The sequence below is a fragment of the Leuresthes tenuis genome, unplaced genomic scaffold, assembly GCF_036924035.1.
Source record: "Leuresthes tenuis unplaced genomic scaffold, fLeuTen1.0.hap1 SCAF_5, whole genome shotgun sequence".
NCBI classification, from domain to species: domain Eukaryota; kingdom Metazoa; phylum Chordata; class Actinopteri; order Atheriniformes; family Atherinopsidae; genus Leuresthes; species Leuresthes tenuis.
Genome location: NW_027325359.1, coordinates 27,105,388 through 27,130,359, shown reverse-complemented (window position 1 = coordinate 27,130,359; position 24,972 = coordinate 27,105,388). Strand labels below are relative to the sequence as shown.

General features: G+C 41.8%; 2 protein-coding genes across 2 annotated transcripts; both read left to right on the top strand.

Moving 5' to 3' along the window:
• Positions 1–284: 284 nt before the first annotated feature.
• On the top strand, positions 285–8,102 carry LOC140307580 (uncharacterized). The gene is made up of 4 exons (XM_072386530.1): positions 285–1,097; positions 1,193–1,273; positions 1,597–1,781; positions 3,998–8,102. The coding sequence occupies exons 1-4, from the start codon at positions 1,010–1,012 to the stop codon at positions 4,877–4,879; spliced, it is 1,236 nt and encodes a 411-aa protein (XP_072242631.1). The 5' UTR covers positions 285–1,009; the 3' UTR covers positions 4,880–8,102.
• Positions 8,103–10,770: 2,668 nt separating this feature from the next.
• On the top strand, positions 10,771–23,587 carry LOC140307582 (troponin I, fast skeletal muscle-like). The gene is made up of 5 exons (XM_072386532.1): positions 10,771–10,871; positions 11,030–11,158; positions 12,476–12,565; positions 22,861–23,037; positions 23,194–23,587. Exons 1-5 carry the CDS (start codon positions 10,842–10,844, stop codon positions 23,287–23,289), a joined length of 522 nt encoding a protein of 173 aa, XP_072242633.1. The 5' UTR covers positions 10,771–10,841; the 3' UTR covers positions 23,290–23,587.
• Positions 23,588–24,972: the final 1,385 nt, after the last annotated feature.

The following is a 24,972-nucleotide window of genomic DNA, read 5'->3' as shown; positions in this document are numbered from 1 at the left end:
AATATTACAGCCTTCGTTTTTAAAATTGAGAACGGAGACATGAAATCTGTTTTCTACAATAAAAACTTGCTGTTTGGAGTTGTATTCTACAGTTAAGTTGATAAAACTGGTTGTTATTTAAAAGAAAAGCCAAATATCTTAAAATGTCTCAATATTAAAAGGCGTCGTGTTTGTTGAATATAAAATGCTTTGCTCGGCTCTAATTAATTGGTAAATGGATTAAGCCCGCCCACCCGGGAGACCCTAGCACTGTAATCAAACATGTTAAGCAAGATTGAGTTTTGGAAACATGACCCATGTTGTTTCAGTTACATACAGACTCGATTATGTAGGTGTTTAAAGGCGGTTATTGAGCATTACGTGTCCTGTAAGACCAGCTTCAGGACAAAATGTTACCTGGTAAACGAGCTGCATTTTAACGGGTAGAGTCACTGCAGGGGGTCATGCTCGCGCGCACGGCGGTGACGCGACTGGGCTAGTGGAGGTGGTTAGGAGCAAGCCAACTCGTCACTGCACCTCAGTATGAATGAATACACACTCTTTAGCCGTGTGTATTCCAACACAACATGCTGTGGCTCTGACTGACGCTTTTTGCGCAGTGAACTGCGTCGCCCGCAGCACCTCGGCTTGCTCGCTAACCAGCGGTGGTTAGCTCGCTTACGTTCACTGTTTTGGCCGATGCTATTAAGGAAACGCTTCACTCTTCATGTAAGCCCGGGCTCCTTATGTGCATGCTTTAGCTTATTTCAACCTTGCGCCCCCACCAGCACTAACCAGCGGTTGGAGCGTCCCCCACTTTAACAACATGACTCACACTCAGCTAGCTGTTTGGTTGGGTAACATTGCGTTTAGCGGCTAACCTAGCTGCTGACGCTAGCAGCCGTGTTAGTTCATCTAAGGAAGAGCTGAGGTGATGTTTGTCCCATGGAGCTGAAGTGTTACTCGGCCTGCCAGATATGACGGGCCGCCTGAGCCTCCGTAACGTGCCTCTGTTAGCAGGAGGCAGAACATGGAAGCTGAGCAAGAGTGGACCAAAGAGCTGACTGCACACCAGCTGCTGGATCAAAAGGTGCTTTGCAAACAGAATGGGAGGCTCGGTAAGACTCTTGCTGTGTAATGCCTACTTTAAACAGTTAAGTATGGTCATCCCTCACTGAGCCACGTTTACTGCAAGGTGACTTCTCTTCCACAGGTTCAGGGACAGCTCCTCACAACATACTGAACACCCAGAAGACGCTGCAGATTCAGTCCATCTCCCGTTCAGAATGTGCTGGTAGGTGGAGACCTCTGTGCTCCAAATGCATTTCCCCTAAAGTGCATATGCTGCAGGATCTGATGAGTTAAAATATTTTTCGTTGTTACAGTTAAAGTGAGAAGGCACTTCACTGAAACATCTGAAGAGCTAAAGCATGATAATTAGCTGTTGGGATAGCTTCAGCTTGTGTATTTCTTTCAAGTTGCAAAAGTAGACCCAATCTCTACCAATAAAAACAACTTCATGAACACATTTGAAGAGGTTGTTTGTGAATGTGCAGACATGGCCACTGAGTGTCATCACTAACGGGGCTTCTGTAAATGCCCTCCTGTTTGTTTTAGGTTCCTGTCCAAATCTAATGATGAGTAGGAGTGAGCATGCAAATGCGAGGCCAGTCCCTGTGGCTCTCACCCCCCAGCTCCCTCCAAGAGCCCACCGGCCCCTCTGTGTGTCAGTCTCCTCTGACAGCAGTGGGCGCTTCAAGGCTCTGGAGACCCAGGAGTGGAAGAACAACCTCAAAGCTCAGGTAATTCCACAACACGCACATCTGTTTTTGTCCTGAGTGGGAGTCAGGAGTGAACCTGAACAAAATGCATTAGTGCCGAACAAAAATGTTATCTGTAGATGCACGAGTCATCAGAAATAAAAATGCTGTGCTTCATGGATAAATTGCAGAGATATTGCTGTTGGAGCCTGTAGACGTACATCAGTATGTGTTCAGGAGACGGTGAACCAACAATCATGGTAAACTGTAGCACCTGAGTCCTGCCGCTACAAGGTGAACACTGTGTGCTTTCATGTTTAACATTCGGCCTACACACTTTAGTGTTGAAGACCACTGAAAACTGCCCACCACCGCACCTTCTTATGTGTAAAGCACCATGATTCCCCTCTTCGGCCATCTCGAACCAGATGCCGGTGCTGCATTGGCACTACAGAACCACATCATTATGTGATAACTGATAACATCTCGTTCGATTTATAATTTGAGCCTTTCCCTGTCACACACGTCTTAATTGAATCAGTTTGTGTTGATGAACACTGTTAATACTGACACATGTTTTGAACTGCCGTCCATTAGGTATTAATGTCACCTCAAACAGGATTTCTAAATGCTTTTGTGAGTGAGCAGCTGGTGACATAAAAACACACTGCAGTAGTTGCAAATACAAGTTCAGTCATAAAGGATGACCTGAACACGGCGTTCAAACACTGACCTAAAATGTTATGCCGTTAAACACGAAAAGCAGAAGAATCATGAGCTCACGTGCTCCCTCACCGTCAGCTTCACGTCTCTGTTGAAGCTCAGTTTGCCATTGTTCTCACTTGGACTGTGGCCACTAGATGCTAAGCAGTTTTTTTTGATAAATCACAAGGGGTGTAACATTTTAACTGGCAGAGAGTTGGTGCTACTGCTGCACCAGTTTACCTGGGGCTGGTTCTGAGTTTGGTTCTGGCTGCAAATCAGCACCGGATATGAAGTGATTTATCGTGGGAATTGCTCATTGGAAAACAAACAAAAAACTGAAGTTTGCTGAAGAATTAAATTTCTTGCCTTTGAGTCTGATCAGTTTAAGTCAAACTCTGTTTTTCATCTTGTGGTTAATTCTGAGATTTTGTGTGCATCTCAACCAAGCCGACCAACCAAAAGTTCGATTTTTAATGTTCTACGCAGGGCTGTGGTCGTTGTCTGCTCTCCTTAGTGTGCAGTATTGCGGCGAAGCTTTCAACCAAACTCCACCATTACCTCTGTATCAGCAGCCTAACTCGATAGTAAAATGAGAATTCAGACAGAAGTGCTTCTAAACTTTCTCAGAGAAGATGACAACAGCTGTCATCTGCAGAAGGACATGGCAGCTGTTACTCCTAACACAGTGTGTTGCACGTTTGAATGAACTTATGAGCAATTTCTAACTGAGCAGGGCAGTGTTTAAAACCAATATCTGCCCACAGAATGGTGAGTTCTGTGTAGTTTGCTGACAGTTTGAGTGTCAGATGTACAAATGCACACCGCAGATAGTATAGAGTTGACTGTCTTCCATCTCCACACTGAAAAGGGAAATATTGTATAAAATGAAGCTAATAACTATTTTTAATAATGTAAATGCGTTTAAAAAGCCAGAGTTCTGCTCTCAGCTGCTCCATCCACTGCAGGTATGTTTTACACAACCACAGCACTTGTCAGACTGCAGTGAAATGTTATTTCATGACATGTTTTGACTGTCCTCATCACTGTTGAGGGTATGTGAGATATATGTGCGGCTCTGACAGATTGATGAAACTGTTAGCGTTGCTAACGTCTCGTGTCTAAAAAGGGCAATAAAATGTCCCGACCTCAGGGGGACCCATGGACGAGCTAATGTAGCCGGTTGAATCAATTAATCTGCTTCTAAAGAAAGTAAACATTCTATTTGCCAGTAACAAAGTTAAGCTTTGAAAATTGGATTTCCCTGAGCTAACGTTAGGCTAGCCGCAGGATGTTTTCAGTTTCATAGCACCAACTGACATCTGCCCAATGAGTGGCAAAGTTACCAGAAGGGCGAGTGCTGAGAGTTTCTCAGCAGTCACGCTGATAAGTGGCCAACGTCGTTCACTGTGGTTCTGACGAGGTTGATGAGCAGAAACTATTAATCATCCTGACACTTGGTCCTGTAAACAGCTGACATCACGGCACATTGTTGGGTCTGGTTTGGACAGAAACTCTCCAGTGAGAATTGTGTGTGTATTTGTGTGTTCTTGCAGATGGAGCAGGCTCATAGTGCAGGAGCTGCCAGCAGCACAGGTTCTCTGGAGCGAGCGTCTCTGTTCTGTGCCTCGGCCTCGACCGCAGCCTCGAGCTCCGGTCTGTCCAGCCCTGTGGAGATCCTCAACAAGAGCAAGTCCTCTAGTCGCTTTTCTCTCTTCTCTCCTCCATGGAACAGCAGTTCTGAGTCAGACTCGAACCCTCCGTCCCGTTCTGGCTCCAAGAAGTTGCGGAACTACAGTAGGAGAGCTGCCACAGGGCCGGCCGGAGCCAGGGGCCCTGATATGCCCGAGCCCAAACCTGGCGGACCAGAACACTTCCAGTACTCCGAACCTGTCATTTCTAAGGTGACTGATTACATCTTTGTTGGTAACCTGAATGCAGCATACAATGGGCGCACGCTTTGTCGTAACAACATCGACAGTATCATCGACATGAGCAGTGTGCCAGGAGAACCAGGCCCCTCCCTCAACATCATACCCTGCACATGCTCCCGCGGTGCCCGGCACAGCTGGTCCCGCCTCAAAGTGGACATTGGAGATGTGCCTGATGCTCTCGGCAATGGCTCAGGACTGAAGCACCGCTGCTTTGAGGACATCAACGAGTGCATAAATGCCTCCACTGAGAAGAGGAAACGTGTTCTTGTCCATTGTCGGGACGGCTTCTCTCTGGCGCCGACCTGTATTATCCAGTATCTGATGGTGAAGCAGAATATGAGGCTGATCGCTGCCTATGAGCTCCTGAGGGCCAAGTACCCAATCAACATTCGCGAGTGCCACCAAAATGTATTGGTGAGTTTAGAGAGAGCGCTGCGGCCGGGCGGCAACATCGACCCAGAGTGCTTCAAACAGGCCATCTCACGGAAAGTGGCATGGACCTGACTCCATCTCCCACAGTGCTCGGCTGCTGCTTAGAACTCTCTTTGTTCCTCCAATGGTATTGGATCTTTTCCAAAAGACAACCAAGGGCAGCTGTACTTCTTTTTGTAGACTGGTCTGCTGGATGTTATTGATCTCCTATCAGTTCAGTGGTTGTAAGAAACAGGAATTTGATGGTTTTTTTTTGTTTGTTTTTTCTTTCAGACCTGTAAATGTGATTTGGCTGTAGTTTCCCTCTTCATCCTTACTAGTTAGGAAATGCAATAGACTAAACTGCCATGTGTGCAACCTCTTGATAACAGTGTTCTAGTGTTGGGTGTATAGTGGATATAGTCCTGCTTCAGTTCTGTGCATTGCCTTTGTGTTGTTTTTCTATATCAGGGGAATTCCTATAACTGGTGATCTCAGGAGATTATTGATGTCACACTTGTACAACGTGGGAAGTGGTCTTTAGATTAGCTACATTCACACTTGGGAGAAAAATGCATCCCAAAGAGCACATAATATGAAGTAAATGTGTCCTGCCAGTTTACATTATAAACCTGTAAAATGTGTAATGCTGAATATGTGGGCTTATTATCTAAAATCAGTGAGGACACAACAGAGTGGAGACTTGAATTCAGGGGTTACTCTACATGCACAAAACACTGCTGCAGGTGGGGAACTGTCTCAGGCGTGAGAAAATCTCAACAGAGAAATTACGGGCACAGCTCATCATTTCACAGCTCATTTATGTTCTTTATGCTGATCATCTGCAGCGGTGGCTCCCTCTATGTGTCTGCCAGGTATGCAGATGTAGAGCACATCAGTCGGCTGTTTGAAACGTTAAAGGTGCACTCTGTCAAGAATCTTTTATTGCATAAACATGCAAGCACTTTTCTGTGGCAGCCAACTGCTTTGTGTGAAACAGCAGCTCGTTGCACTTCATCCTCACAGACTTCTGATTATCCACTAAATGTGTAATGAATTTATTATGTATGCAAATCTAAGTTTGACAGCCTCTGTGCAGTGAAAACTTTGTGCTGACCTTAGGGGGGCACGGACCCCAGGTTTGGAAACACTAAACGAGATCAGGACCCCCACCACATACAGCCCATATCTGATAAAATGTAACCCTCCTAATGACAGCAAAGAGACAGATTAGCATTTCTTTGACAGTGTTGTCTGCTGCAGTTAAACTGTTCTGCAAGCCGACTCCACAACAACATTGTTCTACTAACTGGCTGCTCTACAATCATCTTTTATTTTCTGAGATGGTCTGCTCACATTGATTATCTTTTAAATAAGGAAAACCAAAAGATGACTGACTGGCCAGTGGCTGGAAGTCCGTCCAACACGATGATTTATGTTGCTCTTTCTTGCTGACTGCCCTGTTCATTACGACCTGAGACGGTTGATAGTGATGATATGGAGATTCGCCATAGACTGTCCTAACACTCATATCTTGTCACATACAGTTTATCCCTCCTCACCTTTGTACAATTAGACTTTGAACGTTAAGTCTAGAACAAGCTTTCATTCTAAAATTCTTCTGATGCCAGTTGTGAACTGCCAACATCTGCTGGGAAAGCCAAGTTTGTGAGGGTGTGTTTGAAGTTAAGCTTTTCTTCCTGAAAATCTGCTACTCGAATCTTTATTTGGATCACATCTGCTCGTGTTGCACATGAACACCTGTTTTAATCTGACCCGTTTCTGTTCGTGAGCATTTCAGACCGAGTCCAGCCTGGACTCTATGGCCTGTCCTGTGTGGGGAACACTGTATCACCGGTCTGCTGCAGCTCTGTATAAAGTCCAGTATTAATGAATTAATGCCACTGAGCTGTGTTTTAAATTATATATATATATATATTTATACCACCACTTAACAAGTTTATCCAAAATTTAATTTTTCTGTCAACAAAGAAGGTCAAGGTGGGACGTCTTCTTAGCAAACAGGTGATCACACTGTGGCGGTTTGTCCAGGTGGGAGTCGGGCAGAAACACGGGAAAGAGCAGGTTGAGGCTAATGGTACCACATGAGTGTGACGTGCCTCTGATCAGGGTCATTCTGTGTATTTGGGGACAAAGCCAACTTTTCTCAATTATTTTGTTTGTTTGGATGGCAGTTGGAGAACAAACTGGGATGAGGATGTTTCACCTTTGAAGATGGAAAGATTTAGAAAAGCTGTGGCTTTATTGTGCCATGGTAATGCCAAACGGATGATGAGTAAAATGTTTTGGGTGCTAGTGGCATCCCTTTATTCAGCCATAGGAGAGAAGTTAATGGACAGAAAGGCACATGACCTACTGTATGTGGAAGTACCACAGAGTTCTGGACTCCTAACCTGCTGCAACTACGACCTCCATCTGAACTTCTGTACAGTTCAATCAGAATTAAATTTTAAACTTAATCATAGAGAGAAGCCAGGAAATATGTCCAACTCAGATATGATTAGATCAGAAAATCAATAAAGTCATACTTGAATTCACAGTCCAGACTGGCTGTCTAATGATGTGCGTCCACCAATACAAGCCTGGTTCTGGTTAGCTACTGTGCTAACCAGACTTAGCTTATTCTTTATGTTCCACTTCAGTTTACTGACAAATGGTAACGCCTACAGAAAAACATTAAGACACTTATTATTTTGTTTTTGATCTTTCTTACAGCCATGGGAAGAAGAGTTTGTACAGAACAGCTCAGCGTTTAGCCCTGACTGCTCAGTTCAGTTTCCATGTGAGAGGTGTGGTGGGAGTGGAAGTGGAAGTGCGGTGCCTTCGTTTGAAGTTGTCTCGTGACCACATGGGGACATTTGCACACTTTGTATGACTTGGCCTGTTGAAATGTCGTAAAATATTAAATATTTTTGGATGGTTTATTTAAAACAAAAGTATGCACGAGACATTTATGTAACGTGGTCTTTGCTGTGATATATTTGCTGTTCATCGGTGTACAGTAGCTGGGTTTTATTGACACAGGTGTTGATGAGACTGAAATACTGATGAGCCTCTGTAGTAGATGAAGTATCAGCAGATTTAGTTTTTTTGCTTGTAAATTCCTCATGTTGTCATTTCAAACTAACTAGATTTTGAACTCGTTCGCTCAGGTGATTTCTCAGTGGCCCAAAATGTTCTTGATGATTATGATGTTCAGAAATGTGAAGCAATGTATTTCTCATGTCATGTTTTTAAGTCTCATTGAATGTGTACTGTTGAAATATTAAAGAAGCTGATCTACTTGATCATTACTACGTTAAGTCGCCCATTGAATTGTACAGTAAGAATAAGCTCAAAGTGAAATAAAATGTGTGGATGGAAAGTGAAAACAGATTAAGAAGTTAGCTTTCGCACTTGGTTCAGTTTTCTTAATTAAATAAGCCAGTAACTTTGCTAAAATCATAAGGAAGTCTTGCTGTTGCTCATCATTTCTCTTACTTTGAAAATCCTGAGTAGGCTGAGTAGGTTCAGAAACTTTCTCTTTATCTTACAGGGACACCAGCTGTTAATGGTTTCTTAATAGCAGCCATTAAGTTAGTCTGGAATGATCCCTTTGAAAATCTCTGGTCTCCCACCTGCTGTGTCCTCAACTTTCATCACTTTTGCTCCCTGGTCCCTCTCGCTGAAAATCTGTTCCAGACCACAGATCTGTCCCACCCAGTAACTGCACCAGTCTCATTTATGATCATGTTTATTGAGTTATATATTGTTGAGTCTTCTCTGCACTTCCACCTTCACCTTTTTTTTCATCTTTTTAGTATTGTATAATAAGTGCCACAAGTGTCAATGTGAATGATTTAACAAGAAACACAATGCTTTGTAGAACCTAAACAACGTTAAGAAGCCTGAGCGTTAAGCATTTCGAAAGGTCATACTGCAATCAGCACAACAATCAAGACAGGTGGTTATTTATATTGTCCAAAAAAGGGAGGAGCCAGGGTGGGGGCCCATTGGTCAGTTTGAAAATTGACTCCCATAAAGAGAAAGACAGGGTTTCCTTCCTTTTTGGGAATGCAATATATATAAACTTCTGATGACAGAAACAGAGGTGCTGCCCAACTCTGTCGCATTCGTTTGTGTTCATCTTTAGCCAAAAGGTAAGGAATATTTAACTTATCTACTGCTGCTATTTACAGAAAAATCATTTGGCATACAGCTCCAAACAGGAAATTAGGTTTTTGGCTGTCAGGTGGAGGCTTTTCTTTAGCTTGAATGACAACAGATATGTTTCTCTGGATATTTTAACTGGCAAAGAAGTTAGCTCATCAGAAACTTCTACAGTAGAATGAGGGAGGTTGAGATATCCACTTGGGTGTCAATATTTTGGGAGCAAAGCTGTCAACGCTGCAGGTGTGGAATGCAACGGGACTAAGTTTGTTGGTGTAAATGGACTGAAGAGCTGGAAAATGATGGTCCCAGTGTTTAGTGCTGTGTTCTCACAGATTTAGAGAGAGCTGAGTGTGATATAGTGCTTTGATAGACAGCATCATTTAATGAGACGATCCTCGTGTTCCTTGCTCAAACTTCTCAGCTATTAGTAAAATTTGTTTAGAAGAAATCTAAATCAATGACAATGTTCTAATGCAGTAAAACAGCTAAGTTCAGCTGTGTTTTAGATGATGCAGTAAACTTTAAGAGGACTCAGATTTACCCTAAAAGCAACTATAACTTAAAAAAAGAAAGGAGCAGCATCACTGCAAACATTATTGAAAAAAGTGTGTCATTATTTTGGCCAACCGGACCTGGCATTATGACATTTTTGTAGAGAATATGTCCTGGTTGTTTGCTGTGTTCAGCTGATTCAGATTTTTAATTTGGAATCCATCATCTCTCAGAGATGTCGTTTTTCACATTCTGAATTTCACTTCAAGTGTAATTTTTTTTTTTTTAAATTCTTTATTTTTTTCTAAACATTTACTGTTATTTTGTTATGCATCCACTATAATTTAAGCAGACTGTCACTATATAACCATATTTGTATATATACAGTAATTATTACAGCAATTATCTATTGTTAATAGTTAACTGAATGCATTAAACATACATTTACGCAGATCTTTTTATGCTGATGATACTTTGTTTAATTTAATTAGTTGGCCCTGTCCATTACAGGGCCAATGCAGATATAAACATGTGGTTATATACAAGAGCAAAATGATCCAGTTATGCCTTTGGATGTATCAGTTGTGTTTCCATTTGAAACCATCATCGTAACAAAGAGTCAGTTTATAGTTACTAGTGACGTCTGAGTTGGGATCACCATCATTTGCTGACTGGATAAACATTCTCAAATGCAGCCAAGCCCATTTAGGTCTCCACTTTCTTATTGGTTGCTGTGATTGTTTGGCTTTTTCTGCTCTGCCTTTATTTTCAGATGATGGGTAATATCTCGGCCATGTCTGAGATGTTTCCATCAACAGGGTGTACCAGGTGTTTCCTAAAGATCTTCCAGACGACAGGCTTTGCATGACAAGGGTGTAGAGAGGGGCCGACTGAACCCAGATCCTTAACCTAATATAGACCTGAGGCTTTTCCCTGAGGCAGGTTGTTGATACTCACATCAGTATCGTGTTTCTTCTCAGTGGTGGTATTATTTCCAAAAGAGTGGACAGACGCATCCTTGGGCTGTTTGTAGCTTGACAAACACGCACTCACTGTCACATTTCCCTCTGTTTCTGCCAGCCACTGACTTTTTAATGTCTGAGATATAATTCTATATAATTGAGTACTTAATCACTTTGTCTTTGTATCATCACCTTTTTTTATTCTCTCTAAAATGCACAGTATCATGGTTCTTCCAGGGTTTTGAAGTTAAACAAACACCAACATGTCGGAGTGAGTAATTCTGGGTCTCATTTTTCTTCATATTAATCGAAGTTATTCACGCATTTTAAATCAACAAAACTGCTGCATCTAATTGAAAAATCATATACTGTAACTTTAAAATTTTGTCATAACAAATTGGTGTTTTCTTATATCTTTAAGAAAAAAGATGTCTTCAAGTCGCAAGCTTCATCTAAAGGTAAAATATTATTTTTTTCAAGGTCTTACACAACGAAGAAGCCCATGTTTGTTTGGTGATACATACTCAAACTTTACAGAAACTGTTGCTAATGAAAATAGTCTAAATGTCTTCGTTGTGCCCTGACGTTTGGTGTCATGGGTCTTTTTCTTTGGCAGAGTTTGATGCTGTCCATTGCTAAAGGTTTACTGGAGGAGGAAGAGAGAGAGCGAGAGGAAGAGAGGGAGAGGTACATGGCTGAGAGCATCCCTCCTCTGTCCATGCCGAGAACCATGCAAGAGCTGCAGGTGTGTCACAAACCAGAGCAACATTTATGTGAGAATGTATGTTTTCATTTAAAATAAGAAAACTGTCTCAGTAGTCATAAAAAAGAAATGATAATGTAAAAAAAAGGAATTTTCCAAACATTAAAGCAGACGGTTTGTATCTCTATGCTGAAACGATCCTGCCTTCAGTCTTGCTCTTCTAGCTTGCTGTAACCTCTGTCTGGTCTTTCACAGGTGAAAAACAGTTTAACTGGATTAAGAACAGTGAATGACTTGGACAGCAGAGAATATTCCACCTCCCATCCTGGGAAACTGTCATAGCTATAACCTTACTGCTGAATGATAGTATGGCCCTGTGAGTTTTGGTGTATTTGAATGCTTAGGAGAAATGTTCCTCTATGCCTCTGCATTTAGAGTCCACCAAAAAATGGCAAAGAGTATGTTTGTCAACAATTTAAAAATGTAGCAGTGTCAGAATCCATGATTTTAAATTGTGAGAGTCGCAACCATGTAGATTTTTGTAACTGTATAACCATGATCGTATATTCTAGCTCTAAGCGTAAACTTTTGTTTTCAAACCAGCAATCTCTCGCTCGAAGGCTTTTGGCACAGTACCTTCCACCACTCTAGCCTTCCCTGGACTTGTAGCCTGTTCAGCAGTGGTGAGACATGAGGTGCCTAGAACCTATATTAATTGGTCCTTTTGCACCTAGGCACACTGATGCATGTGGAAAACGAAAGCTGAGAATCTTTGCACTGACTATCATACAAAGTTGGGAGAACATATAACACATTGCAGCTTTTTGTGTATGGGTGCACACAGGTTAGAATGCCCAACTGGTCCTCATCTATTGCTGTCAGAATTTACATTTGGCACTAAAGTCAAACTGGGCCATAGCGCAATGGAAGAAGATGATTCTGATTCACAGAGGTTCAATGTCACAATTTACAGGACTTAAATGATCTGATACCGAAGTTATAGTGCCTGATACCATGGGACACATTCAGAGGTCTTGTGGAGCCCTAAATTGACAGATTATAGGGTTATTTGGTTGGGAAAACAATGACCTATAGAATATTAGATAAATGTTTTTAATGTTGAAGGTGGCTGAAATACCCTGATACCTGATACCATCAACTCTTAGTTCTGATCTCTGAATAACAAAAGCTATTTTTTTAAGTAGTTTTTTAAAGCACAAAAAAAAAAAGAAAGAATGATGCTTAACTGTCAAAGCAGGCTGCTTGTCCTGTAATGCATAGGTCAGATCACAGCTTAGATACATAATACAGGATGTACTGTAAAAAGTTATACACACAAATGTTTGTTTCTGTGCTCAGGACCTGTGCAGGGAGATCCACCACAATATCGATGCTGTTGATGAGGAGCGATACGTCCTGGAGATGAAAGTCAACAAAGCCAACAAGGAGGTAGATTAACCCAACACTCTACAAAACTTCTTTTTGATTGATAACATGATTCTGAATGAATGCAATAGGTTCTTCCTAATAATGGACAACATCCTAGCAACTTGAGTGAAACTTCATGGTCTAACTGAACTAAATTAACGTGCTGCATCAGCATTAATCTTTTGCTTCTGGTGTACATTTGAATTTTGCTCTTTTGCTTGTACATTTGAATCTTGCTAACATAACAATAGCTTTCTTCCTTTCTGGGACATAGCCAAACTAAAGAGTTGACCAGAAAATCACATTGTGCCAGTTCATATCAAAGTGTCCTCATTGTTTCTGGAGTAACATATAATCTCTCCATCCATCCATTTTCTACGCTTAATCCAATTCAAGGTTGCGAGGGTACTGGAGCCTATCCATGCTTCTATTTGGCGGGATGTGGGCTACACCCTTGTCAGGTTCCCAGTCCATCACAGAGCTGAAGAGTGTAAGCAGGAGCTGACCAAAGTCAGACTTCCTGAAACTTGCTCCATCCCACCAAAGGCTCAGAAACCAAACCAAAATACTACAGCAAGCATGATCATGACAAAATGTTGATGATCGACTCTGTAGTCGTATTAGACTTGTGACCAAATATCGGCAGAGCCGTCAACTTTAACTTGCACCTCTGGGAGAATTTTTCTCACATACCAGGGGAGGTTTGGGACATAGAATCTGAATGGACCGTGTTCAGGACTTCCATTGCGGAGGCAGCTTCCAAGAGTTGTGGCCTGAAGATTGTTGGTGCCTGTTGTGTCAGTGGACTGCGGTAGTGAGGGAAGCAGTCAAGCTGAAGAAGGAGGCCTTTCGGGCTTGGCTGTCCCAGGGGTCACCTGAAGCAGTTGACATGTACCGAGTGGCTAAAATGGCTGCAGCATTGGTGATTGCTGAAGCTAAAACTTGGGTGTGGGAGAAATTCAGGGAAACAATTGAGAGGGACTTTTGGTTGACCTCAAGGATGTCCTGGCAAACCATTCAACAACTCAAATGGAAAGCAGGAGCCTTCCCAGGTTGTGGTTAACTTGGGTGGAGAACTGCTGACCTGGGTTGAGGATATTGTTGGGCGGTGGAAGAAGCACTTTGAGGAGCTTCTTAATCCGCCTAGCATGTTCTCCAGTGAGGAGGCAGAGTCTGAGGACTCAGAGGAAGACTTGTCCATCACCTTGGCAGAAGTCAATGAGGTTGTTAAAAAGCTTCCCGGTGGGAAAGTGTCGAGAGTGGACAAGATTTTCTTGAGATGCTAAAGCTCTGGACATGGTGGGGCTTTTTTGGCTGACACACCTCTTCAATGTTGCTTGAAGGTCATGTAATGCAGGGAGTTGTGTTCCAACTACAGGGGGATCACACTACTCAGCCTTCGAGGGAAAGTTTACTCCAGAGTGTTGGAGAGGAGGCTCTGACCGATTGTCAAACTTCAGATTTAGGAGGAGCAGTGTGGTTTTCGCCCGGGTCGTGGAAAAGTGGACCAGATCTTTATCTTTGCAGAGTTACTGAGGGGATCATAGAACTTTGACCATCCAGTCTACATGTGTTTTGTAGACTTGGGAAAGGCTTACGACTGTGTTACCTGAGGGATTCTGTGAGGGGTGCTGAGGGACTATGGTGTACCAGAGCTGCTTTTACAAGCTATCTGGTCCTTGTATAACCAAAGGCATGTGTCTGCATTTTTGGTATTAAGTTGAACTCGTTTACACTGCATGTTGGACTCTGCCAGGGCTGCCCCTTGTCATCAATCCTCAAGATTGAGGATATATATAATCTCAAGATATAGTCATGGAGAGGAGGCATTCAATTAAATTCAATTAAATTCAGTTTTATTTATATAGCGCCAAATTACAACAAATTACATCTCAAGGCACTTAAATAATATAGTCCAATTCAATAGTCAATTGGAATTCAATTAATTGTAATCATAACCCAATGAAATCCAATTAATTAATTTCAAAATAATCCAATTAATTCATATCGAGCCAATTAAAAAAACAATATCCTAGCTAAGGAAACCAACAGATTGCACCGAAACTTGTCTTCAGTCCAATCTCCTGTCCTTAGTGTGCCTGTGGCGAACGACTCCCTTTTAACAGGAATAAACCTCTGGCAGAACCAGACTCAGGAAGGGTGGCCATCCGCCTCGACCAGCTGGGGTTTGAGAAGACAGAAAAGAGGGGGGAAAAACACCATAACACCATTCAAAGGATACCTGTTGGAACAGGGAAACACAAGTTAATAACCACAATAATGTCACATGTACATAGTATCATTTGAGAAATTAAACAGGGGAAAAAAGAGAGCAAAGTGAGGAAAGGTGTGACAGATGAGGTCCCCCAGCAGTCTAAGCAGCTTAACTTTGGGATGTTTCAGGATTACCTGAGCCATCCCTAACTATAAACTTTATCAAAAAGGAAAGTTTTAAGCCTAATATTAAAAGTGGAAAGGGTGTCTGCTTCCCGGACATTTACTGGCAGCTTATTCCACAAGAGAGGGGCCTGATAACTGAAGGCGCTACCTCCCATTCTACTTTTAGTAACTCTGGGAACAACAAGTAAACCTGCAGTTTGGGAGCGAAGTGCTCTGTTAGGAAAATACCTTACAATGAGATCTTTAAGATATGACGGAGCTCGGTCATTAAGAGCTTTATATGTGAGGAGAAGAATCTTAAATTCTATTCTGAATTTAACAGGGAGCCAGTGAAGAGAAGCTAAAACTGGAGAAACATGATCTCTCCGGTTAGTGCTCATCAGAACTCTGCAGCATTTTGGATCAGCTGGAGGCTTTTCAGAGAATGTGTGGGACAGCCCAATAATTACAGTAGTCCAATATTGAAGTAACAAATGCATGAAGTAGTTTCTCTGCATCACCCTGAGACAGGATGTTCCTGATTTTTAGCAATATTACGAAGGTGAAAGAAGGCAGTCCTAGAAACAAGTTTTATATGAGTCTCAAATGATAAATTCTGGTAAAAAATAACTCCAAGGTTCCTCACTATAGAACTCAAAGCCAAGGAAATACCATCGAGAGTAACTATATAACTAGACAATTTGTCCCTGAAGTGGTCAGGTCCAAAGAGAACAACTTCAGTTTTGTCTGAATTTAGAAACAGACAGTTCTGAGTCATCCAGGTCTTTAAGACATACTTATAGTCTGACCAACCTATTGGTTTAATCTGATTTCATAGATAATTACAGCTGAGTATCATCAGCATAACAATGGAAATTTATGCCATGCTGTCTAATAATGTCACGTAATGGAAGCATGTATAAAGTAAAAAGAATTGGTCCAAGCACAGAACCCTGAGAAACTCCATGACTTACTCCGATGTGTGAGGAAGATTCTTAATTTACAAGAACAAACTGGAATCTCTCATATAAATATTACTTAAACCAGCCTAATGCAGTTCCTTTAATCCCAATAACATGTTCAAGTCTCTGTAACAGAATGCTGTGATCGATCATATCAAATGCAGCAATGAGATCCAACAGGACAAGCACAGAAACAAGTCCACTATCAGAGGCTAAGAGGAGATCATTGGTAACTTTCACCAGTGCTGTTGATGTGCTATGATGCACTCTGATTCCTGACTGAAACTCTTCAAACAGATTATTTCTATGTAAATGATCACAAAGTTGAGCTGCAACTATTTTTCAAGAACACGTTGTTTGCTTGACACCATCTAGACAGCTTAGACAGTTAGAAAATGATTTAAAAGCAAATAAAGCAATAATGTTTATGCATTTGGCAGACACTTGGCAGGGGAACCACCATCAGGGACACCAGGACCACCACCTTCAGCTCTCAGCACCTGAAAGGACAATATGAAACAATTAGTGGGAGTTGATCCTCAAAAAGAAAACAAACAAACAAGACCAAACAATAAAGCAGTTAAACAGTAAATCAATTAGCACCGAGAACAGAGGGTAGCCAAGAGCGAGATCAAACAGCACCGCTGGAGTGACGGGTTAAGCTTGTTTTATAGTTGACGCGGTGACTTCTTGAGGTAGCCAGGCGGGGTCCAGTGACCAGGGAGTGCCATGCATTGCTCCTTGTTTTGCCAAAGAATCTGTCAGGTCGTTCAGTTCTTTGTCTTGCCCCGGTACACGTGAGTGAGCTCTGACTTTCTTCCAATAAATTTGCATGTCATTAGCTTCAATGGCATGATTACATGCCAGAAACAATTCCCTATGTTTCAGTGTTTTTCTGTTGGAAGTCAGGAAACCATTACGTTTCCAAGTGGCAAGATGGCAAGAGAAGCTGAGACAAGCATAGTTGGAGTTGGTGCAAATCAATAAATTTCTTACCCCATGTGCCATAGCGAGTTGCAATGTGATTAGGACATCCGCATATTTTGCCACCACGCGTTTATCCTGGTCATATTTTTTATACAGACCAGCGCTTAAACAGTGAGCTGAGGATCCCACCTCAAGGTGGAACTGTTCGTCACAGTTGGGATAGGCTAAACATGGTGCTGTGCACAGTTTGTCTTTGAAGGTTGACATGGCCTTTTGTTGTGGCTCGGCCCAGGCAAAAGGTGTCTCCTTTTTAAGTAGTTCGTCAAGCGGTTTTGCTATGTCTGCATCGTTTTCAATGAACTGCAGAGAATAGTTACAGACTTCTAAGAAGCTGCGAAGCTCAGAGATATTTGAGGGTGTATTATTGTTACTGATGCCCTGAATGCTTTTCATCTGTGGCTATACACCACTTGGCCCTACTAGGAGACCGACATAATCTACATTGGTGTTGCACCACTGACACTTAGACTGAGATTTTTGCTCACTCATAGTGGTGAGTACGTGTTCGATTTCTTGTATGTGTGCATCCAGGCTGGGACTACGAAGGAGAATGTAATCAACGTAAATGAGGTTTCCTCGATCGTGCGTAGATGATTTCTTGTATAGGTCCCTGGGATGCCAGAGGGATCTTATACTGACGCACAAAGGTTGGTGGTGCATCGGGTAGAGTAAGCTTAGTAGGCGACTACTGAGTCCTGGTCGAGAGTCATGACCAAGAAGAGCGCGATTGTCTTTGAGGGTTTCGTGTAGACAACGCTGGTTGTTTGGTGTCCTGATAGCAGTGGAGGTGAGATGCGCCCAAGTATTAGGATGCCTAGCTCAAAGTCATGGAAACCAGTGCTGATAAACCAGCCCAGGGGCATAGTCTTTGGAATCAGTATGACTTCCTCATCGGTGTTGCTCACTAACAAGAATGTGGTCCTAGAATCTAGGCCAAAAAGAGGTGTTGCTTCCAGGGACAGTCCAAGCTCAAAGAACAGTGGTGAGCGTTGGAATAGAGCTTGTGAGTGATTGAGATTCTGGCCTGGTTGCATATATAACTGAGGAGGGACATTTGCTGTGTGTGCCTCTATTGTGGCGTGTTGGGCGTTAGCCACTTAACATGCCTCCGGGCTCGTTTGTCCTGATTTCAGATTGTCTATATCAGGCAGATAAGAAATGTTGCGCACTGTTGTCAGTGACCACAGGACATTGTATTTTTTCGCGTGAATTTTTTTCCAGAAGTTGAAGGCGACGAAACAAACAACGAGATGGAGAATGCGCCGTTGTGCATCGCGTTTGTGCCATAACCATGCTTATCACAAATGTAGAGGGACGTAGCTTCATCTTGCTCTTCGTTCGCCATCTTTCTCGAGTGCCTTAATTTTGTTGTTGTTGGTGGTGAAGATGTCAACCGGAAGTGGCTCTATTAGCGATAGTTGAAATGGGTACAGCGCCACTTATCTACTGTGGTATTGCATGCTTTGTGCCAGTGATTCGATTTATTCACCGCCATGTAACAAAGGATAATTACCCTTGCTCAGATAAGGAGCATAACCAAACTATAGCTATAATCGAGTTAATCTCATCATGTAAACCCACTGAGTGAGTGTCGGTATTGGATCTGATGGGAATCGGAAAGCCTTTTTCACCATCTGGAGACTGACGTTTACTAGAGCAAGTGAGTCATATTGGTCCTTACTGATTGCAGATTTATCAGTCCACAGAGGTATCATGACATCATCTATTTGAGACTCTTGCAGTTCAAGACCTCCGAGTACCCGTGGGCAGTAATGTGTCACTGACGGTTGTAATGTGCACAAGAAAGTGTCTTGCTGTGCTAGGAAACTTTATCTAGTGTTAATTTTTCTGACAACTCGAGCAGAGCTATTTGCTTGATAGCGTTGTGCTTTTCACTTTCAAGGACATAGCAGCTGAAGTCTTCGTCGCAAGGAAAAGTAATCGTCAGAGGTTCTCGCACCTGTGCTCACACTTTCAAGCGTTTGAAATCGAGTAGAGGGTCGAAGCAGTTCAGAAGATCTTTTCAGATAAGCAAAGGAATGGACTCAAGAGATGACACATATACTGGATGAACCAGAGTCATTGGACCAATCGATAATTGTATCAGCGATACTGCTGATAGAGTAGTGTTATCAGAGGAGTATGGACGCACTTCCAGAGAACAGGGCTGGAGTTTTAACTCCTTGTTGCTGTGTTTGCTGCCTTGCGCAGTTTATTAAAGAGTGACACATTAAAGTTATGTCTGCGGCTGTGTTGAGGAGGGCTTCATGTCTCAGCATGTCCTCCAATGTCAAAGAGATGTAAAATTTTCGTGTGACTCCCTTTTCAGAGAGGCTGCACATAAATTGTTGTAGAAGTTGTCCTGGTCAGAGGAGATCTATTTTTGATCCAGCTGGACAACCAAGTCTGCACTACGTGGAGGAGGATTATTCACCTCCTCCTCTGCACTTTCCCAAGGAATCTGTGACTCTGTTTGAGCCCGTTGTGGGCCCAGCTCAGATTCTGGAGTGGCAGAATTTGCAGGTGGCTCTGCCGCTTGTTCTAGCTGGGGAAAGGAATCAGCTGGGAGGACTGTTTCAGGTGTCACAGCGGTTATGGAAAGGAGGTCAGACTTTTTGTCCTTTTTCTTTTCTTTCATTTCTTAGCAGCATTTCTAGCAGAAAATGTCGTCTTGACTGAGACCAAATGCCTCCTTTTCCTTTCCAGACTGTTTCTGGAAAGTCTTTGTTTGTCTTTTTGTGTGTTTCGTGTGATTCTTGTTGAGGTGGCAATTGGGACCACTCCGTGCATGGAGGTCTATCCTGGGATCTATTTCTGTAGTCGTTCTGGTTCTCCCGAACTGGGTATTTGGGGTACCGGTTGGGGGAGAACTTACTTCTGTGCGGGTTAAAAGGAGGTTTGTGGTTTCCCGCTTGTTCCTTACTAAGCCACCGAGGTTTCAAATAGCCATTTCCCTGATAAAAACGGTTGTGCCGGTGGTGTCTTGTGACCTCCACTGGGCTGCTCTGGTCAGGACTCTTTTGTTGGTTAGCTTACTGTTCTGAGCTCCTTCTACCTCCAAAGGCAAGGGTTCAGCGTTCAGCGTCTGGACCGTGTTATGTTCTGGCTGTTTAGCTTGTCTATGTTTTTGGAAACCTAGAGTGGCCCATTCATGTAGCTGCAGAATTGTGGCTACACAAGGCTTAGCCATGACTCCCAAGTGATGACTAGTAACTGGATGGAAGTTTTGGAAGAAGAAGTCTTTTTCCATTTTCCATTCCTTTGGAGCCAAAATAAGCCTTGAGGAGGCGGTAATAATTCTGCTGAGGCAGTTCATTCCGTCCCTGTTTAACCATCATGGCCTCTGAAACCAGACTGGGCCAACTCATCTGAAAACTCTCTTTCAAGTGTTTGGCAGAGATGTTTGTAGTAATTTTGGATGTAATCGAGTTGACGCACAATGAATCTACTTACTTAACGGCTGGATGTGATCTTTATCAAGTAGATTTTGTCACTAATAGATGCGTTTGGGAACGTTTGCAGGTAAAAATCTATGTCATCTAAATATGCTTGTGTGTCGCATGCTCCCCTAGGAGTGGGTTTGAACTTTGGGATTGTCACAGTCTGCCCTATCAGTTTATGTTATGTCACAGTTTGTTTAATCATGTCATGTTCTAGCCATGTTTTTCCCTTGTCACGTTCAGTTCACTCACGTCACCTGGCTCATTGTTCACAGCTGCACCTCATGTCACTGATCACTCCCTCCACAGTATTTAGCTTCCTGGTTTCCTTTCAGTCACTGCAGAATCCTCACCAACCCTTCATGCTTTGCACAAAGAGAAGTTTGATTACGTGCCTCATAGCCACAGTTTGTTATCATAGTCATAGTGTTTATTTATAGTCTTTGTATTTCATAGTTCTGATTTTGTTCCACAGTTAAGTGTTTTTGATCCGGCTCTGCCGCGCCTTTTGTTCCTGCTGTTGCTCCCCGTTTTGTGGAATAAATTTTGCTTTTGAACCAAGAGAGCTGCATCTGGGTCCTACCTCACCACCAGTCCCTGACAGGGATGTTGCAAGTGATTTTATCTAGCTCCCGATCAGAGGGCCCCTGTGGGGTGTGGTTCCCTAAAGCAAAGAACAATTGCTCAAGCTCCTGGTTGTTCTCTTTTAGTTGAGTAATTTCTTTGTTTGACTGCTCAACCTGGGTTGTTAAGTTTGCTACTTGGGCATTAGCTTGGCTTACTGCCCTTTCAGAAACTCCCAGAGTGTGTTGGAGGAATTTATTTTCCTCCTGTAGCTGTGATATTGTTTGTGCTCGAGTTTTGAGTTTTTCTGCCGCTTGGTCCACCACCTGATGTGTGTGTTTAAAACGTGCAAAGAAAACTACAGCTAAGCTACCTAACATTTTTGTCAAGGCTTTATATCTTTGGGTGTTTTTGCTTCCACCTTTGCCATGAGCTCTGACATGATGGTTCCGAGTTCATTGGGATTAGTGCCTATTATTTTGTTAGCATAACCTGGAATTAGCTCTTCAGTCAAGTCCAACATCATATTTTCTATTGCTTTGAACGGGTCTTCAATGGCTGGATGTTTCAGACTGGGGTGAAGCCATGTTGATTTCCGTTGACGGGGTTACACCAGTAGTTTGTTGACTGGTTAATTGTTTATCAATCTATTTGCCCAGGAAAAACTAAGAAAGGTATAGATTAATTCTAGAATAATTTGAAGAGGGGAAGAAAGAAAAATGACCAGAACAGTTCTTCAACAAAGTTTTTCTTCAAAAACAACTATTAAACAAAATTCTTTCTTTTCTGATTTCTCCCCTTCCAATGGTACTATTCTTGGGTTATTGATGTGGTGTCACAATTTAGGAAGGATAGATATAATCTATCTATATAATCTATATAATAAATTATATACTGAGCTTCCTCTTCACCTTAAAGTCAGTTACTGTCAAAATCATTTGACTTTGTATTTTCACCCTTTGTTATTCAAATGGGTTATACAAGACAAATGTGTTGTTAGTATAGAAGTTAAGTGTGTGATAGAAGGTTGTTTCAGTTCAGCCACTTTAGCTAGAGGGTTTTAATGATGTGATAAGTGTGATTAACATTCAAGTAACTGTCATTCATTGGTACACAGCCCAATAAATGTGATTTCTTCCTTTCGTTTGCAATTAACCAAAGCTGCCAGCAGATGACACTAAGGCTCGCCCTTGTGTTCCCGGTAGGCAAGGTTGAGAGGGAGGGAGAGAGATGGCATTGACGTCACTAGTGACAAAATTTTTGCACCGCCCACTGATAGTGTCTCACCACTCGGGCGGCTATTTGATAGTTTGCTTTCTTGAGCGATGGGATCACTTCCTCTGTCACACCGTTTACTAAAACAGTGCAGGAGTGAAGACGCAGAGGCCTCAACAAACTTTTAAACAAACAACTTTGCAAATGCTCAGAGACACAGCGGTCTCAATTATAAAAAAAAAAAAACAACACCCTGACTTCATGTGTTGTGTGGGAAGTGAGATGCAGCAGCCGAAAGTGTCCAGAGATATGTGATTTAATAAAAAAAAAAAAAGCAGCCATTAAGTGTAAAAGCTGTTATCCAAACGTTCTTTACCACATTTAGATTCTCATTAGTAGAAATAAAGACCTACTTTATACTTCTACTTAAATGGCTTTCAATGCTTTGAGTGCTCCTTATAAAAATTTGGAGAGATAACAAGCTCTCTTGGTTGAAACGCATTGAAATGATATGTATCCATGAATTAGACACGTAGTAAACACTCTTTAGTGCTTGTAAAGAAGACAATGAAACTTATTTTCTTGGCTTTTGAATAAATCTTGCCTTTCATCCAAAAAACTTCTTGACTTTTGACTGGTGAGGAATCAAAGCTCACAAAGGCCTGACTGCAAATATGATTTTCTGAAGAGTTTCCATCAAATGTTTAGACATGTGCTGAAACAGTTTCCAATGAACTCTGAATGTGGTGTGTGCATTACCCTTTTCCAGATAGATGACCTGAAGATCAAAGTTCAAGACCTGATGGGAAAGTTCAAGAAGCCTGTCCTGAAGAAAGTACGCATGTCTGCTGACGCCATGCTGAAGGCTCTGCTTGGCTCCAAACATACAGTCAACCTGGAACTGAGGGCCAACCTGAAGCAGGTCAAAAAGGAAGTCAAAGAGGAGGTGAGAAACTATAGGACTGTGCAAAAAGTAGAAAATACAGCGGCCAAAAGAAGATGACTCATGTTCTGTGTTGTCCATTTGTTTTTTGTTTGTTCCATTCATTCTTAAACTTACCATCCATCCCAGTTCTGACTTTCTGACATCTTGCTGTTTCAGGATAAGGAACTTCGTGATGTTGGTGACTGGCGCAAAAACATTGAGGACAAATCTGGAATGGACGGAAGGAAGAAGATGTTTGAGGCAGAGGCTTAAAATAAGTGGCAACAGTATTTTTAGAATGTGTTTGTAATAGACGCATATGGACTGGTTACATTGTCCTTTTAAAAGCAAAGATTAATCTTCTGAACCGTCTTGTAAGCTGCTGAAACTGAACAAAGAAGCAACACCTGTTTAAGAAGTCCTTTTCTCTTACTTATGAGAATACTGCATTTTTGCCTAAAATTATGGTAGTCTGTTTCATCAATAATATAACATCAATATTTGCAGAACCTAAGAAAAAATATAATCTGTTTATCATTAAAACATGAGGTGGTCACAGTCTCAAACAGGACACCAGGTGGAAGTATTTGAATGCTTTTTGTTGGACTCAGCACCAGTTTATCTAACGATCTGTTCCTGCTTCAGTTAAGAGATTCAAAAATAAAGAATAAAGATATTTCAGTCAGTGTTGGAAAACATTTTTTCATGTCTTGTGAGTTTTCATGTTAAAATAAAACAAGAAATTGATCAGTATTATTAGGTTCTGAGAGAAAATCTCAACAAAAAATAGAAAGCTAAAATACTGACTTCTCAGCCAACATTTTGTGTCTTCTTCTGAAAGTCTTTTTAAGTCTTTGAAGCTGCTGCAGCCTTTAGTTGCGGTTTGCTGCGGTGCTCTTCATTCTCTGTCTCCTTTTTTATTAAATGACTGAGCATATTGAGTTTACATGACAATCACAACAAAAAACTAATGTGTTGTGTTAGTCACACAAAAACTGGACTCAGTTTTTGTAAACATATTAGGCATGTAAACATATTAGTCCGACCAAAATCGTACAAAATCAAAGCTTGCAAAACTGAACTGACAAACCCATATAATGCAGTTTGGGATCAAATTACTCCTGCATGTATTCGCTCAACTTAACTCAAATGGGTCAAGGTGTTCCTCGTGTTCTCCAAAGTTCCAGCTTTTTACATCTATTTGGGATTAATACAGCTGAATTCTTAATAAAGCTGTTTTATTCATATATTTTTTTGCTTCTTTTGTCAGACGGTTAAACACAATAGAAACTGGGACTGAAAATCAGCCCATCCAAACTTTAGTCATTGTGGCCCTTTAAAGCATGACCAGACTTATAACTGCAGAATCATATGATAAAATCAATATTCAAGTAACTTGAAGATGATGTCTGTGCATTCAGCTGTACTTACATGTACTATGATCTCCCTCATGTACTATGAGGAACATTTTCTCACAGTCTGACTAATGCTCAGTTACCCTCTGACTCCAACATCATGTTCTGACTCAATTACCCTCCCCCACATGTACACTGGAACAAGCACAGTGGTCTGAATGAATGGCCAGGTAAAACTAATTTTACCTTGACTTAACTGTGCATGTAACTGAGTAACAATTGTTTTTCATGATGTGACTTAAGAGGTTATAAACTTACTTAAAAACAAGTCCAAATCTATAAAATTCCCAAGTATCTTTATTAAAACGTGGAAGTTTACAATTCTAAGTAAACCTTGTACAATTTGTCTACTTGCTAATATGAACTAGACAAGTTCTGATTGGAAGTACATAGTCCCAAGAATGGGAGGATGTAAGTACAGTCATCCTGCATTTGGAATATGAGTGTACTTTGATGCTGTCAAAACTGAGCTTGGCTCTGGAGTCTGTCCTGCAGTGTCTTTGTCATGGTATAAAGAGTAGAATATAAAAAAAAAAAGTTT